The 17,614-nt window shown below is 41.9% G+C and overlaps 1 protein-coding gene across 3 annotated transcripts in view; it reads left to right on the forward strand.

The window, feature by feature from the left end:
- Positions 1–13,496, forward strand: part of PIKFYVE (phosphoinositide kinase, FYVE-type zinc finger containing) — a 57,007-nt gene extending 43,511 nt beyond the window's left edge. For 2 of the 3 annotated variants that reach the window (XM_032189810.1, XM_032189811.1), the window contains 17 exons: positions 122–230; positions 343–497; positions 1,105–1,195; positions 2,209–2,269; positions 2,850–2,993; positions 3,098–3,218; positions 4,334–4,429; positions 5,088–5,171; positions 5,642–5,733; positions 6,561–6,725; positions 7,167–7,226; positions 7,703–7,879; positions 8,489–8,592; positions 8,860–8,988; positions 10,221–10,482; positions 11,038–11,112; positions 11,980–13,496. In XM_032189810.1, the coding sequence (XP_032045701.1) occupies positions 122–230; positions 343–497; positions 1,105–1,195; positions 2,209–2,269; positions 2,850–2,993; positions 3,098–3,218; positions 4,334–4,429; positions 5,088–5,171; positions 5,642–5,733; positions 6,561–6,725; positions 7,167–7,226; positions 7,703–7,879; positions 8,489–8,592; positions 8,860–8,988; positions 10,221–10,482; positions 11,038–11,112; positions 11,980–12,095 (2,041 nt within the window). In that variant the 3' untranslated portion in view covers positions 12,096–13,496. The remainder of the gene's footprint in view (positions 1–121; positions 231–342; positions 498–1,104; positions 1,196–2,208; positions 2,270–2,849; positions 2,994–3,097; positions 3,219–4,333; positions 4,430–5,087; positions 5,172–5,641; positions 5,734–6,560; positions 6,726–7,166; positions 7,227–7,702; positions 7,880–8,488; positions 8,593–8,859; positions 8,989–10,220; positions 10,483–11,037; positions 11,113–11,979) is intronic. The other variant, XM_032189812.1, reaches the window with a different exon arrangement.
- Positions 13,497–17,614: the final 4,118 nt, after the last annotated feature.

Genomic DNA, 17,614 nt, shown 5'->3' on the forward strand with positions numbered 1-17,614 from the left:
ATAATTCTAGGGGAGGGTGGTATTGGATCCTTCTTTTATACCTTTACCCATTCCATCAATATTAACTCTCACCTTTTCATCTGGTGCAATATGGCTTAACTGTTTGCATTTCTGTCCACAGGGTGTCACAAGTGTACCTTGCTGTCGATGATCGCCTTGCTTCTCTGAAAACGGATACTTTTAGCAAAACAAGGGAAGAGAAGATGGAAGATCTGTTTGCACAAAAGGAGGTAATGGACTACTTCTGCATCAGCAGAACATACACTGCAAAGCGCGTGGAGAAGTGACTTGGATTGAGTGTTAAGTCCTGTGACAGTACACTGACTATTTTTCTTTTGGCAGATGGAAGAGGGGGAGTTTCGAAACTGGACTGAGAAGATTCAGGCAAGACTGCTTTCATCGTCATTAGACACACCTCAACAGTTACAATCTGTTTTTGAGTCTCTGATAGCTAAAAAGCAAGGACTGTGTGAGATGCTGCAAGCCTGGAATAATAGGTAAGAGGACAGATACAAGAATCATGAGCAACACTGGTGCTGTGTTGGTTATAGAAGGGGAAGATGGTCATCAGTACTGTCTCCTCTTGTAGTGCAGTGGTTATACAGAGGGTGCTACGACAGCTTGTGATGAATGTCTTCTGCTGGTTGATTGATTGGAACAGAAAATCATTAAAGGCTCGATGTGAGTGTTGTGTTGTAGAGCACAACTTACACCTGAGAAGAGAAAGTTCTGTTTGAATAGAGGTGGAAGAGGGGAGCATGTGAAAGTGATTGGGTGAAACGATCTCAGAGATGGATAGAAGCCAAATTAAATGTTTGACAACTTTGTTGCTGTGAAGGCTGTCCTCTCCCCTACTGCAATGTAAGTAGGGTGTAGTGTTTGGAAGATCTTCTGTTGCTATAGTGTTCATTAAGGCATGAGGAAAATGTTCTGTCTTGGGCTGTTTGAAGTATAGCTTTAGCACATATTAGCAGCCATTTCAGTTTGCATTGAAGACTTGTGAAGGCATGCTTGGCTGTTTTCTAGTTTGGAGAAACATCACAATTTTTGCCTTTTACAGCTAATATGTGTAATCTATGTTTTGATTGTGTTTTGTTTTTGAAGATTGCAGGATCTCTTCCAACAAGAGAAAGGGAGAAAGCGCCCTTCAGTACCACCCAGTCCTGGAAGACTGAGGCAAGGCGAAGAAAGCAAGGTACTAGCAGCAGTCTGGACGTATACAGACTATTTGCTGTAGTATGAAGTTGAATTTTAGTTCACTTCAACAATTAGTTAATTTGTCTTACTTCATCATATAACTTTGATTTGCAAACATTTGAATTGCTTGTTAGCGTATGCATCTCTCTCTACAGACGTGAACCAAGAGCTTTATTATACAGAAAGAGAAGACTTCTGGACTGTTAATATAAATACTGACAGCAGAGAGCTGCACTCATTGCCAAGGGTACATCTAGATAGGAAGGAAGTAAGCTTGTTAGGCTCTAGGTTTGGATGAACGTAGAGTGAGAAAATGACACAATGGCTATTACCTATGAAGCTTACCCTTGTGAAAAATAAAATAAATAAAAAAAAAGAATAAGGAGAGGCAGAGCAAAGAATGCAGGAAGAACTAATAATCCTGTAGGTTGTGTAAATGGGAGGATGTGTAAATGATCTTGTACTGTTGCCCCTCAAGAACCCTCTGTACGGGTACAGCTGGCAGTGTGCTGAACAACCACCCTGGGGGAGCTGGTACTCTGAGAAAATATCCAGACTGCAAGGCAGTACAATGTAATCATCATACAGTAGTCATCATACAGAGGCTGAACTTTGAATAGTTCTAATGCTAGCAAGATACGCAAAGAAATCCAGTGAGACCCTGGATTTGCTCAGCTGCATGCATATGTGTTGTTTCCACTTCACAAATTTGTTAATGCTAAAACACACTTAGCCTTGATCTAGCAGCAAGAAAGCTTATATAGAGGAAGAGCGTTCTCTTTAAAGCAGCATACAGAAATGACAGCAGTCATGAGCAGTCTTGTGAAGCTGGGTTGCTCTTGCCTTGTCTCATTCATGTGCTGACAGAGATAGTGGTGGTGCTGAAGCTGAGAACAGTGGGTGGGAGTTCTCTGCTGTGGTACATCTGCTTTTGCAGGTGTTCCACAGAGAGGAAGGGATACGTCTGTAAAGAGCCTGGCATCAACATTGATCACCTGATATTCTTCCTAGATCAGTAGCATGGATGCTTCCCCACGCAATGCTTCTCCAGCACTGCAAAATGGAGAGAAAGGTCTGTTATTTATTTATTTTTTCTTAGGCTATGAAAAGAAGCTTGCTGTAACCCTTTCTCTGACATAATGTGGGAGGTTTTGTACGACTAAACTATCAGATTTGATGGTGAATATCCATTGTACAAGGTGGAGATAAGCCAACTATAAGCTTACTATGCTAAGCTTCTAATGTGAGGTTGAGTTACTATTGATGCTAAGTAGGCTATCGAAGGCTTCCCTTTGAGTATTGTTCAAAAACTTTCAGAAGCTTTCTGAAGAACCGCATGGAATTTGGGAAATGCCTCTTGCATCTTCTGTGAAGTGGTTGTGGGTGCTGAGACCTCTTACCTGTGAGGCATATGTAGTCTGTGGTAACTAAAGGTACTGGGTGTGTGTACATCTGCTGGAGCTTATATACAGTACATTGACTGGCTGCTAGTTCCTTTGCTCTGAGAGATGCTACCTGCTTTTTAAAGAAACTTCTTGAAAGTAGACGGTGGTGATAGCTTGGCCTGGAGGCAAGCAATATCACTTCAGACAGCAATGTAAAATGCTTAATGTTTTCCTCTGTACTTGACTTGACTGTCTTGGTGCTTTCAGAGGATCGTTTCCTGACTACTTTATCAAGTCAGAGTTCCACAGGCTCCACCCATCTTCAGTTGCCCACCCCTCCAGAGGTTGTATCGGAGCAACTGACTGGTGCTGGTACACTGTCTGAACAGGATACAACTAGTAGCTCAGAAGGTATAGTTCCATTGTGGTATTGTATTCCTTCTCTTCATTTCCTCTGGCAAGTGTATAAGATCTACGCAGAAAATGGCAAACGTGGTAATGTATCTGTGTTTCAGATGTGTTTGATGGACACTCATTGGGATCTACAGACAGCCAAGTGAAGGAGAAATCTACTATGAAAGCTATTTTGGCTAACTTGTTGCCTGGGAACAATTATAACCCCATTCCATTTCCCTTGTAAGTACTGCTAAATACACATTGTGCAAAATTAGCAGCCTGGTTAGGTTGCAAACAGCTATGCATGCTTCCTTTGCTTCACAGATAATTCAAGTCATCAACTGGGTTTGCATCCAAATAGACTAAAGATCTTGCTCAACGCAAGGAATCTTCTTTCCATTCTAGGGGTTTGTAGGTTACCCCCTTTTCCTGTTCATGTCACAGATATTTCTATGTCATCCTTGTGCATATGCATTATCAGTTTCCCTTCCTCCTAGTATGCATGTCTACTCAGAACTCTTGAGAGAAGTGAAAGGGAGGGGGAAAGAGGTACATTCTATCTTCCTAGCTGCAGGGAGAGAGCTGAAGTGTCCTTCCTCAGTAAAGACTTACTAAAGCTACCTGCCTGCTTCTTGTTTTTGCTTCTAGACCTCTTCCAAGGCTTGGACTCAAAAAGGCATTGTCTGGGTGTAGGTCAGGTTCAATGGCTACTGCATGTGCCCTCAAGTCCTTCTTTCACGTGAAAATGAGCAGGCTGGGAAGTTTTTCAGCTACTCTGTCTGCGTGTGTTGTAGTGTTTCTTGCTTGACTTGAACCTAATGTTTGGCAGCCTAACTTCTGAATTCTTCTCCAAGGTAGTAGTGGAGATCATTGGCTAGTGAGATTAAGGTTAAAAGTTAAATGACCCTACAGATAAGTAAATCTCTTAGAAATTGAGGAGGCTCTGGGGAGGTTTTGGCGCTAAATTTCTTTGTCAAAAGAGTTCAAGCTTATCTCCGAACTTCACTCTGCAGGCTATACTGCAAGACAGTCAGAGCAAACTGGCAGGTTTTAGTGTTGTTAAACAGTGGCTGCTAAACAGAGAGAGACTCTTACTCTAACTTGGAGCTGATCCTCTGGTGTAAGAAGCTTGCTTGAAGTGATGATTGTTCTAACACATTGCTGGTTAGATTTAACCACATAACTTTGAACGTGTCTATTAGGAGAAGCTGATCTGGGGCACTTTGGCTCTGTGCTGAGACTTGCAGCTTGTGCCTGAAGTGCAGTGAAGAGATTTTGTGATTAACCAAACCTTGAACTTTTTTTCCCCACGGACTGTGATCTACTAACACTCTCCCTATTTCGTTTCCATTTAGTGACCCAGATAAGCACTACCTAATGTATGAGCATGAACGTGTACCTATTGCAGTCTGTGAGAAGGAACCAAGCTCCATCATAGCTTTCGCCCTCAGGTACTGGTGTGATTTGATCTTCGTCAAATGTACATATTCCTTGCACAGAAAAGCTGCAAGAGTAAGTTAAATCCTAGTGGTAGGGAACAAGCATGACATAATTTTTTCACTCAGCTGCTTTGAGAGCTTTTAAATATAGGTTTTCCAACTTGCAACTGGATTTCAGACATTCCTGTTGAGCTCAAGTACACAAAAATGAATTGTGGTGTTCTGTGAAAGCTGATAGTATTAGTAAGCTTTATTTGCATTTCTTCTTTCAGTTCCCTAGCCTGGAGAAAGTGCAACTGAGTTAAGGAACACCAATTGGGTGTTTGTAATGCAATCTCTCCCTTGTTTACCTTCAGTCATAGCAGCTCTTGCTACTACTTGGCTCTACGAGATTTACTGAAGCTGCTAGTCTGGGGCTTGTTTATCACCAGGCAGAAGACTTTCAGAGTAGCTCATTCTCTTAAATTGCAGAAGAGGGAGTAACAAGGGGGGACTTCATACCACAGGAAAAATCTTGAGCAGCGTCTGTCATAAGGGAATTAATCCTAGCTGTAAGGAAAAAACAAGGGGGAGGTTTCCTACTGTGGATTTGTTTCCTGTCTCTAAACTGAATCTTTGGGCAGGTATTGTGGGATCTATCAGAAAATTTTTCTTTTTCTTTTTCCTTCAGTTGCAAAGAGTACAGAAACGCCCTGGATGAGTTGTCCAAAGCAACTGTGAAAAGCAGTTCTGAAGAAGGACCACAGCCGAACAGGTTAAATGCAAGAACTGCAGTATTTAGAGGAAAGGCAAAGTGATTGTGGTAAAGAAACCACAACTAGAATGGGGAAAGACCCTGAAAATATTCCTGTTAGGATTTCTGCTTTCTTATGGAATATGGCACAATCTGTGTGCCAACACATTCTTGCAGTATCTCAATTTCTGTTTAATGCTGGACGGTGTGCTGGCGCCCTCACCTGGTCCCTTGGCCATACACACATGGTAGGGAGCACTGGCCCTGCTCAACTTGCCGATGGTGATGGAAGCAACTGTTGCTATGGAGTTCTGAGAAGCAGGGAGGTAGAGACAGTCAACTTTAGAGACTTCTGCATCATTACTACTTTAAACTATATCACTTTCCCTTAGTGTTAGGCTTGGAAGAAACATAGCTCTGCAGGAGTAAAGCAGTAGTATTTTGGGTAGCAGCGTATGTTGGTCTTATTATGACTTTTTTTTTCCTTTCAGCATGTCAGACAGCAAACCAAAGAGCAGTAGCCCTGTCCGCCTGCCTGAGACTACCACGGGTCCTTCAAATCGTACTGCAGAACCTGAACAACGTAAGACAACTTTCCCAAAATCATATACATGATACTAAGCTCAGTTCAGATTTAAGTCTACTAAACCTGAGTTTAAAATAGTGTGAAAGTTATAACAAATTGAGTACTAAATTAAAATTGTTCCAAATGGGCTTGTTGAGCTTTGTCATGTTGAAGTTGTAATACATCTTGTAGTCGACTTGATGTAGAAAATGTTATATATTTTTAAGTCTGTAATCACCTTCTCTTGATTTTTATGAGATCACGTTATTATCTGCTTTAATGCGTTATTATGCAGTGTAACTGGAGTTATTATTGGATCTAGCCTGTTCAGTGGGTCATGATGCCTCTGTTCTGACCTCTGCCTTGTTTAAAAAGTAGGCAATTTATTTTAAAATCGAGAGGAGGGAATACTTTTACGTTAAAGATCCTCACTTTGGTCTGTGTTTTTAAGATGCTATTCATTCTTCTAGTGGGGCAGGCTTCTGTGTTGTAGTTCTTCCTTTCCATGTTCTTAAATTACGACTGACTCTTCACAACTCCTGTTTTGAATTGTATTTTCTACATTTGAAATGTTGATGCTTCACCCCTGCAGTTGCAGTCATCTGAAGTGTTAATTCCCTGTTTCTGTGAAGTCTGCTATGTGAAATGACTCCAGCATTCCCCAGTGCTACTTAAGCCAATAAATCTGTTGATACTGATATTGGTTGCCTGAGGAATACCAAATTAGTTGAACAACATCACCCCTCCAGTTAGAACAATGAGTGGAGAATTCTTTTATGAGACAAGCTTTTATTAAACTGCCTCTCATAATGCCAATACCAACTTCTTTATTCTTTTCACTGTAGCAAAGAAATCATCTGGCGTTTTGTCTTTCTTTCGTGGCACGGGAGGGAAGAGCCCAGACCTGTCTTCCCAGAAGAAAGAGACCTTACGTGGTGCTGACAGTGCCTACTACCAGGTTGGACAGATGGGCAAAGAGGGAGCAGAAAACCAAGGAGCAGAGCCTCAAGGTACATCACTCTGGCTCATTACTCTTTCAGCAGTTTACTTACCAATAGTTCATGTTTCAACCCAGTGTGCATTGAAAATGAATGATTTGAGTGTAAAATACAGGTTTCTTTTGATATTACTGCTTTGTTTTATGAGAAGAGAAATGGGGTGGAGGGCTTTCAAACCCCTGTAACTATAGGAACATTAAGATTTAACTTCCATTGTTTCAGCTCATGGATAATAAAGAAAACAAAGAAACTGAGAGAGCTTGTACTTGTGTTCCATGAATATCAATGACCTTCTAGCAGATGTATGATTACAGCTGTCTGATCCTACAGCTCATTATCTATTATTGAAGAAAAAATAATTATCTTGTAATGAGTTTACAAGCAATATCTTGCATGGCTTTCTGGGTAATAATAATGAACAAATGTGACTGAGTGGTATCTTTATGCCTTCAGATGAGGTAGATGGAGGAGATGGACAGAAGAAGCAGCTGGTGAATCCCCATGTGGAACTCCGTGAGTTGCTGTACATAATAACTTGAAGTCTTAGCTGATAAACTCCTTTCTTTGTGTGAACATAACAAATCTTCAAGTTTGATTTATTTTTCCTTCCTGTCCCATATAAATGAAAAAAAATCAAGAACAAAGCAATGCTGCTTTTTTACTTTAGTCAATCCGTGGTACAGAAATACCACATAAAACTGTAGTTGTCTTTCGGTTTTGTGTGGTATGTTTCACTCCCCCCCGCCCCGCCCCGTGTTGGGCTGTTGTCTGGACGCTTTCACATATACTGTGAGCTATCCTAAAGGGGTTTGATTTTATTGCAGGCTTTTAATTTAACTCCTGTTGGTTTAAATTTCCAAGGTGCAATAGTTGTCAGATTAAGATATTAAGCAAAATAATGTTTTTCCAGACATGAGTAAAATCTAAGTATCATCTTAGGTAGTCAGTGAGTATTGTGCACTGTTATTGAGGAAGACCTTTTCTTGCAGAATTTTCAGATGCGAATGCCAAATTCTACTGCAGGATTTATTATGCTGGCGAGTTTCACAAGATGCGTGAAGTGATTCTGGGGAGCAGTGAAGAAGACTTCATTCGCTCCCTCTCTCACTCTATGCCCTGGCAAGCACGCGGTGGCAAGTCTGGGGCTGCGTTCTATGTGACTGAGGGTAAGTGGCCTCTTTCTCTTTCATAATTAGAGGGTGTTTGGGGGTAGTGATGGTTTTGTTGTATAATCCTTGTTCACGTCTAGCCAGAGAGTTGCTGACTGTCAAGTGACGACACAGAATGAAAAGCTGTATAGATTTCAGAAATCAAAAAGATCAGTATAATTCAAGGACAACTGTGGTTTTTAAAGAAACTTTTTTTTTTTTAGATTTCCACATGTTGTAATTGATTTGTAGGTGTTTTTTTTTTTTTTTTTTTTTTCAACAGTGGCTGATTCTAGGCTGCTACTTTAAAGCAAGTCATGAATGAAGGGTCTATAGCCTGTTTTTTATCCTATGTGTAAAGAGCCCATGCAGCTGAGGCAAATCAAACCTAGGCAGTCTTTTCTCCCTTGTTTACTACTGGGCTGAAATTCAGAACATACCCACTTAAAAAAAAAAAAAAAAAAAAAAAATATTCTTAGCAACAGAAGTTGATTTCAAAGTTTATTTAAGAGAATTGCAGTCCTTTAATTTTTTGACTATTTCAGCTGCATGACTGTTTTAAGATCTTGCAAAAAATACATCACTTACAGTATGTAAGCCTGTTGTTTTTGTCTGATATTAAAACAGATGATAGATTCATCTTGAAACAGATGCCTCGTCTGGAGGTCCAGTCATTCCTTGACTTTGCTCCACACTATTTCACTTACATAACTAATGCAGTTCAGCAGAAGGTATGTTTTCTTTTTCTTTTTTTAAAAGAGGAACTGTATTTTAGGCAGTGTTCTGTATTTTACTGACTAGTAGCTGTTTCTATCACCTCTTTTCATTTAAGCAAAAAAGGGAAGTTGGAGGTATGAGTTACAATAATGTGTTTTTGAGATGAAAAGTGGGAATTCTGCTGGAGCTTCTAAGGTGTAATGCACAGTCAGGATAGTGGTACTTCTCATATATGATTGGTTTCCTGCACACTAAGATCTTACCCAATATCTTCTCACCAGAAACCCACAGCACTGGCTAAAATCCTTGGGGTGTATCGAATTGGGTACAAGAACTCTCAAAACAACACAGAGAAGAAGCTGGATCTGCTTGTCATGGAAAACCTTTTCTATGGAAGGAAGATGGCTCAGGTAGGGGTTAAAGTGCTGACTGTATGTGACCAAGCGTTCTGTTCCACTGCAGTGTAGTCTCTTTCCTGGCTGAGAGCAAGAGCAGGGTCACTGGTATGTATCTAGATAACTTTGCATGTGCTCAAAGTTGACACTTGGAGCCTGTTCCTTGTTATGTGATCCTCAGTAGCTTGATGACTGTATTGGCTAGTTCAGATTGCTGTAGTGCATGCTTCAGTTCTAAGTCTTTTGTCCTTACATCTCTCTTGGTTGCCAAAAACCAAAAGGTGTCCTTGCATCTCCTTTCTTTGGGAAAACTTGTCAAGCATTTATAAAATTCATTAGGATTACAGACTAATTTATTTAGAAGGAGAGCCTCACTAATGGTGATAGTGAGCTCTCTGTGAAGTTAGGGAAAACTAATAATGCTTTAAATCCACTCTTTCTGAACCACAAGGTTTTGAGTTCAACCATGCTCTTTAGCAAAGGGAGGGTGGCCTTTGAGGCAATAGAATGGAAACCTTAAAATGACTGAAAATTCTCTTCAAATACAGAATCAATGCTGAAAAGGAAGTTCAAACAAATGTTGCATCTAGTACTATATAGCATCACTTCTTTCTTCCTTCCCTCCCCATACTTGACATCAAATAGTGGATAGCTATGGGAAGAAGTGAACTGAGAAAGATTGTGGACTCTGTCCCTGGAATTAGAGCAGGTTGTTCAAATCAAGATTTTACTAACTGGACATGCTTCAAGTTTAAAGCATTGGACTAGAGATCTCCAGAGGTCCTTTACAACCAGATTTGTTTACAAAACAAATGAAGTGGTCTGTCTCTAACCCTGCAAATGCCTGCTAAACAGTACTTCATGCAAGACCCACCTCCCTCTTCAGTGCCTTTGCTGTTAGCATTTGAATCAATAAGCTGACTGGGAAGCTGAGTTTGCCCATACGTGTCAAAATTAAGGACACAAGTTTTTTTGTTTAGATTAGGCTAAATACTAGTGAAATAACTTGCCTGAAACTGTGGTTTGAAGTAGCAGAGCTTTCATGTAGGCTTACATACTACTGTCTGCTGAGGAAACTATTTTTTTCGTTGTATGAAAATACTTTGCTGTCTTTCTCCCTACTGAGAAGGCAAGAGTTGCTTTGCTGTGATGCCTGCTCAAGCACTGTACTCAGGCATGTTGGGGTCTTTAACCTCACAGAAAACTGAAGAAAAAAGAAAAATAGTAATGCCATTCTCCATTTGCAGGTTTTTGACCTAAAGGGCTCCCTCCGGAATAGAAATGTTAAAACAGACACGGGGAAGGAGAGCTGTGATGTAGTCCTGCTGGATGAGAACCTTCTGAAGATGGTCCGGGACAACCCTTTGTACATCCGTTCCCATTGCAAGGCTGTGCTAAGAGCTTCCATACACAGTGATTCCCAGTTCCTTTCCAGCCACCTCATCATAGACTACTCCCTGCTGGTGGGTCGTGACGATACAAACAATGAGCTGGTTGTTGGGATCATTGGTAGGTTGCCTTTTGCTTTTGCTTGCTTTCAGCGAGTGACACTGCTTTCTTTTGGTTTAGGCATTTTTAGTACTCTTAGAACTGCACCACCACCATGGGGATGTGAGTCAAGAAAGCTCATCTTCTCCCTGATGGAATACTGCACTCACCTGTCATGGGTGTTCAGGGTGGTGGCAGGAAGTCTTTTCCTTGCAGCCCCCTTTTCCATTCAGGGTTTTTTATGATGTTTCCCATCCTTCATTTCATGAAGTGGCAAGTGTTTACTTTGAACCTGCAAGCAGCTACAATAACACTTAAAGCTTTTAACTGCCTGGGCAGTTTTTTGTTTGTTTGATTCGATAGTGAGCTTCCTGAACTCTTGAGCTATCGTATTCACCCCAACCAAATATAAGAAATCTTGAATAATCTGGAAAGAGAAGATGCTTGCAGGGGGAGCACCCAAGTCCGGTCTATGGAAGTCTACTGTGTTCTTCTCCCAGTTGGAGTAGGAATAGATACATTTTAGAACACATTGCTTGTGTTATAGCAGATATGATGTGTTTTTTCTTGCAACAGATTACATTCGCACTTTTACCTGGGACAAAAAACTTGAAATGGTAGTGAAGTCAACTGGCATCTTGGGAGGACAAGGTAAGGCTAGAATGAAGGAAAGACTTTTGATTGTGTTTATTTCTTACCTGGAAGCTTCTGATAACTGCTAGTAAACCTACAACTTCTCCAGTGTGTGAAATTGCTACACTTCAAATCAAGATGTGTAGAGTAGGGGAAGGAATAAGGAATTTCAGAAAAAATCCTACCTTTTAAGAGAGATCCTTTAAGTACTTGAAAGTCTGGGCATGGGAGATATATGACTGTTCTCTTGTGTTTTGTTGTTATCTGGTGCTCACACAAACATAACTGTAGAGACATGCTAGCAAAAGCCCTTGCTGCCTGGTTTCAGAAGTCTTGAGTCCAGAAAATCAGTTATCTTCTGGACTACTGGTGTGGAGGAGTCCCTATCAAATGACTGATTACTGCTACCCAGATTTTGAGGAGCTAAGTTCCCATTGTGGAAGTGAGAGGAGTACTTGTGCAGAATTGCATAGTATTGGCTGCATGCTAGTAGGTGGTCTAGAGAGGGGTGGGGGGAAAAAAAGGAAGGGAAACACTTGGACATCTGGAGAAGATAAGAGCATGTTCCTGGGAGAAACTTGCTTCTCTGTGGGGAACGCCTGTAAAGATATGTAAATAAGAGAAAAACCAACTGGGGCTGGTTGTGAAAAGCCTAGATAGTTTCTCCAACTTGGTGCATCTGAGTTCACTGTTAAGGATGCAGACCTTGATCTCTTGTCTCCCAAATGTACTGTTAGATTTTATTTAGTTTTGAAACTTGTTAGTTCCATGTACAGTACGCCTTCATTGTTGTACCATCTGATGCTGTAATTTCACGTGAAACCTGTCTGTACTGCAGTGTACTCTTTAGCCTATTTCTAACTGCTTTTGCCTCTTGCATGTTAGGTAAGATGCCAACTGTGGTCTCTCCAGAACTGTACCGGACCAGGTTTTGTGAAGCTATGGACAAATATTTCCTGATGGTGCCAGACCATTGGACAGGGCTGGGCCTGAATTGCTAAACTAAAGCCCATATTGGGAAAGCACAAGAGGACAATGATGTTACAGGCCACTCTTCCTGTGGCCTGCCCAGCAGTAAGCAAGAGGATTGCAGTTCCGTGTCTACACTGACCACGTGCATCATGTTGTGGAGTGAAATTTGCTTGTTGCACTTTAATCCTCTCTTGGAGGCTGATGGGTGAGCCAGCCTCATTAAGGATCTAAGCTGTAAGGTACCACTGAAGAGCGCTGATTGAGACATTCCCTCTGTCAGTATGGAAGGTGGTGCTATCTCCATGTATGAGCACTGAAACCTACTGTCCAGTTCTGGTGGTGTAGAAGTACATGATCTCTGTAAGTCTTGCATTCCTTAAGGGGTGTTGAATATGAACAGCTTACATTTCTGTAGTGGATGTGTGGTACTGCAAATGTGAAATATCCTCCCACCCCATGAGGGTGAGTGAGAGAAGAATGAAGTTAATTCCTAAGTTCTGCTTTTTTCTTCAGTGATCTGTAGTTGACCTGTTTAGGATCCAAGAATAACTTGTCCTGCTTACACTTTGTAGCCTCCATTTTTACTAGGTTCTGTAAACAGTACTTGAGGATGGGGAAGTATGCGTGTGTGGATTTGTTTTGGTTTGTTTTTTTTCTAAGGCAGCTCCTTAAATGCCATAACTCTCCAAATCACTACATCTTTTAATAGTGCAGTACAGCTCTGTCTCTGTAACTTCATTTTAGCTGAATCCCATGAAAATGGGTTGTCAGTGATCAGCATGCTGCAAACCTCAAACATATCCCTTCAATCCAAAACAGGAATTTGATCAAAATATTGCCCAACTCCCTGGAAATGGGTAACTAAAACATACCCTTTTATGTAACAAGGCTCAATTAATTATAGTTATGAAGCTGGTTAACTCTTCCCTTAATAGAAGTCACCAATTTGCCAGATGAAATGCATACAGCCTTAGATTGACAACTTTCTCCTTAATGAAACCATTATGCCTGGCAGATCACTTAAAATCCATTTCAGTTCCTAAAGCCTTTGAAGCAATGTATTTACCTCATGGTGAAATTTTGCCAGGAGAATGCTGTTCTTGTTTGTGACATGCTGATGAGAATAAGCATCTAGATCTTATCACACCGTGCTATTCCAATGGAAAAAAAAAAAACTTTCTTCAGCAGTATTGATTTTTTTTTTTTGCACCACTAAGATGAATGTATTCTTCTGAAAAAAACTGAACTAACAAGTATCTTGTATGATGGATAAGATGTGCAGAGATCTGAGAATCTCTACGTTATGAAAATAAGCACCTCTTTCCATTTTTATTATTTTTACCTGTTTTGTAGGTGACAAGTTTACTTTTTAGATTCAGTATAATATAGGCCAGTAAATAAGAGTTATGTTTTTGTTGTTTTGTTTTTTTTTTAAATGCAAGTTTGAGAAGCAAGAATACTGTCCTTGGACTTCCAGTCTCCAAGATGACTTCAGACATTGGAGTCTGGGGCAATATAGCTCTTTATGACCACTTACTCATTCTGATCAGTTGCCTGGTGATTTCATCTTCACTGTAGCTGTGGGTTGAAGGGTGCATTTTTTTCACTCCTCCTCCTGTGTTCAGTATTTTCTTCTGCAGCAGATGGTGGTGGCTCTGGTCAGGAGTGACACCTGGGCAGCATTGGGCAAGGAGAGGACAGTGAAAACTGAATTGTTGGCTCTGAAAACAACCAGTGCAGTTCAAGTCTGAGCTGCCAGGAGACAACAGTCATTTTTGTTGGAAGAAGTCTTCCCTACTCCCCACCATCATTTCCAATGATGAGCAAAAGTACTGGCCTTGAAGCAGCAGAAACAGAAGTATTCGTGCTTCCTCTGTGCAATGTAATCTCTGTTTCTGGGGGTGCGGTTTGGAAGGCCTCAGTGATGTGTGCTGTGCAAAGATGACACAGTTCTGCTTGACTCCCTCTGGCATGGAATCCTTCCAGTTCAGCACAGGGCATCGGGTGAAGCTGATTGCCTCTGAGACATGTCATCTCCTGTATCGAAATGTGCTCCCAGGTTGGTTATTTGTGTAATGAGGAACCAACCTGTCCATCAGCTCAATGCTACTCATTTCTGTGTCTCCTGCCTTCTGTCTTGGTCCATTGATGTGCAAGAAAGAGCATGACGTGTAGCCCAAGTCTGTTCTGTTCTCCATTATAGTTTACATGTCAACTTTCTCCTTCCTATCCTGAAGTTTATAGGGAAAATACTTGACTTGCCCAAAATCTGAGGTGACCCTACAGCGGGTGGTTATCTTTCACTTTAGTTAGTATGTGCAGTGGATGACGGACCATGAATATGGGCAGTGTCATGGCATCTGCACTAGTTTGATGCAGAGCTGGGCTGTGCTAGCCCTGTCTTGTCACCAGTAACCCTTGCTCCGGAGTGGTATGTGGCTGTTCTGCTTGTCTTCCAGAGCCCCAAGCAGCTGGCTGTAAACGAACTTGGTCATCTGATTGTAGTTAATGTTCCCCTGTGTGTAGTAGCATGAGGCCTTTGGCACTGGACAAAGTGGGAGAACCCTCCCCTCTGGCCAGCTGTTCTGTAGGCTGTGAATGCAGAGCCCAGTTGTTTGAATTGCAGTCTTGGGCTGAAATCATAGCATTTGGAGAGGTCTTGGGCTGAAATCAACAGCTACCTTTTGGTCAGGATGTGGCTGATAGACTAGTACTGACCAGCCTGGAGTAGGTAGCAAACTACTAGTCATGGGTGAAACAGCAGCATTAACTGGAATTGGGACATCTTTGGGTGCCGTGTAACCTAAAACTGGAAGCATTGCTAGTTCAAGTCCCAGAAATTGAATAGATCACCCAGATGTTTCCTTTTCAGATTAAGAGTTGTCCTAGCATTTCACTTGCTACAAAGGTGATGTTCTTGAAAGGAGAACAATAGTTCATGCAGAAGAGATCCTTCTTGTGGGGCTGGTAGGCCTGTGTCCCTGCAGCATGCCTAAGGATGTCTTAATGGAGTGGCCTGGGTATTAAATAAGCCCTTTGATTAGAGCATTTTATTTCCTTGTAACGCAGGTGTAGTGTGTGTTTGCATAAACAAAATCCAGTTGTAAATGCACTGCAAGACTATGTTTTTTTTTCCGGAGTTGCACTGGCTCATCTGTTGTCTTGAACTGAGGCCTTGTGACAAACATCTAAATCTTGTCCCATTCAGAAGCAATGACTTGTTTCAAGTCGTGTAGACAGCAGGTTGCCTTGCAGTAGCCCAGGGCTGCGTTCTGTTCCCCAAAAGCACACATGAGGGACTCTTGCTAGTTAAGGAGCTCCACTGGGCTCAGGTGGAGTTACCTGTGGAGTGGGCTGTCCTCTGTGAGAATGACCAAAACCAAATTAATCACTCACTAGCAGGAGGCCAGACTAACCATTATTCAAAGCACTTCATGTATCATAATGTATGTATTTCTAATCTACCTTGGTTCAACTGTATTTTATAAGATTGATGTACTAAACTATTTGAGAGTAACTGCTTTGACTACTTGGAGAATCAAAGTGTAATGTATATAGATAAAAATGCAAATAAAGTGACTAAAATATACTTGGGTCCGTTCCATGTGGTGAAGTTCTGTCTCTTGTAGAATCCCACTTTCCTGATCAGAGGCCAAGCCCTGTGCCTGCTCTGCTGGAGGTTGCCTGCTTTGCATGCAGTGTAAGCATGCTTGTCATCTCTCTGCCTTGCAGCTTGGATCTTCTGATGGAGCAGGACCTCTGAGCAGCTCTCCAGGTCAGTGTTTATAGAATGTGCAAATAACCTGTCATGCTCTTCTCCCGCCTTCTCCCCAGCTGCTTTACAACATAGTGCTGTGTGAGACAGGGAGCCAGTTTTGTCCACCAGGTGGTGATGTTTCTGTGGCCCAATTCTTCCAAGAGGTGGAGCATTCTTAGAAGTTCTCCAGGTATTTCTGTAGTTTTCTCTTAAATGGGTAAGATTTAATGATGATAATGATCATCCAAGGAGGTTTGAAAGCTAATGGCTTGTCTGGATTGCTTCATGTTTCTAGTATATAATAACTTCCTCTCTTACAGCTAAAAATGATGTGTGATTAGATCTGGGAAGGGGCCTTGTTGGTTCTTAGAATGTTAACCTCAACCTGAAACATAAGGATTTTACTTCCATTATATGACATCCTCACTTTTGCCAGGTGCGTTTGGCTTCTGTTGTCTACTGCTGTATGAAACTGCATCAGAAGCTGTCACAGCACAGGTGTGTGAGCAAGGAAAGGGGCGGGATGCTCAACTTAGGGTGGTGCTGCCTTTACAAGGTTGAGCAGCAGAACTTGAGGAGCTTCTCTTGGTTTGTTCACAATGAATCCCAGAATGATAGAGATCTGATGCAAAAGGAACTAAGTCCAGCTGCCTAACAAGTATAGGACCAAACAGCATCAGTACTTCCAGGTATGACTGTTGATACTCAGTAAAAGATAAACTTGTGCTTGTGTGAGTCAGCACAGGCAGGCAACAGGAACAACCAGACTCAGCTAAAATGCAAAGAGTAGATTTATTCTCGTTACCTTTTCAATTGGGGGATCCCTGAAGCAGCACCTGAGCAGAGGTATGTGAGCACAGGCACACAAGTGAGAATGCAGGAACTGCTAAACAAGGTCCATCCTAGAAGATTGCTGACCTCCTGGTTTCACCTGTTTTTACAAAACCTGTTTATTGTGCAGGCACAGTTTTTACCACCATGCTGTGATTCTCACTGTGCTTCTTTTTTTTTTTTTTCCCTGTACCAAAGCCCAGAGCTCAAGCACAAACAACAGCAGACATAACTCATGTTTTTTTCTGCATTGCTGCTCCCCAGACTTCATGCATTCCTAGCTTCAAGGTCACTTGAGCATATTTACAATCCTTCATGCTAGCTTCCTATTCTGATCCCATCCTCCTCACACACTTCTAGCCCATTCATCACAACAGTGCTCTAGGCAAAACTTCTTTTGGATTACACTGAAGTCAGGGAGAGGGACAGTAGGCTGAGCAGGGTGAAAATTACTGTTCTGAAAGTACGTTTTAAATTTTATTTTTTTTAACAGGCTGATTGCTTTCTAGAGGTAGAGAACTGGTCTGTGGAGTGTGGGAGGTGGCCAAGGGTTGCCATGTGCTGGTCACAGCTGGCTCCAATGAACCTCCTGCAGGGCACAGCTGAGCCCATCAGCAAAGCTGGTGGTGTCTGTGTGAAAAAGCACTTCAGGAAGACAGCAAAGGGAAAAAGAGAGTGAGGAACAGCCCTGTGAATGCCAAAGCTAGTGACCTGTGGGGAAGCCCGCACAAAAACATGTTCTCCTAATAGGAACTGTGACCTGTGAAAAGCCCAAACTGGAGCAAGCTTCTTCTGAATGACTGAAGCCCTTGGAGAGGGCCCACACTGAAGCAGGTGAAAAGCATGAGGGGGTGGGAGCAGCAGAGGGAAGTTGTGGTGCCCTGACCATGGCCCCTTTCCCCTGCACTGCTTGCTGGGGGGTTTGTGTGTGTGGAGGAGTTGGGAGTGGGTGAGGCTGAG

The sequence above is a fragment of the Aythya fuligula genome, chromosome 6 (assembly GCF_009819795.1).
Source record: "Aythya fuligula isolate bAytFul2 chromosome 6, bAytFul2.pri, whole genome shotgun sequence".
NCBI classification, from domain to species: Eukaryota; Metazoa; Chordata; class Aves; order Anseriformes; family Anatidae; genus Aythya; species Aythya fuligula.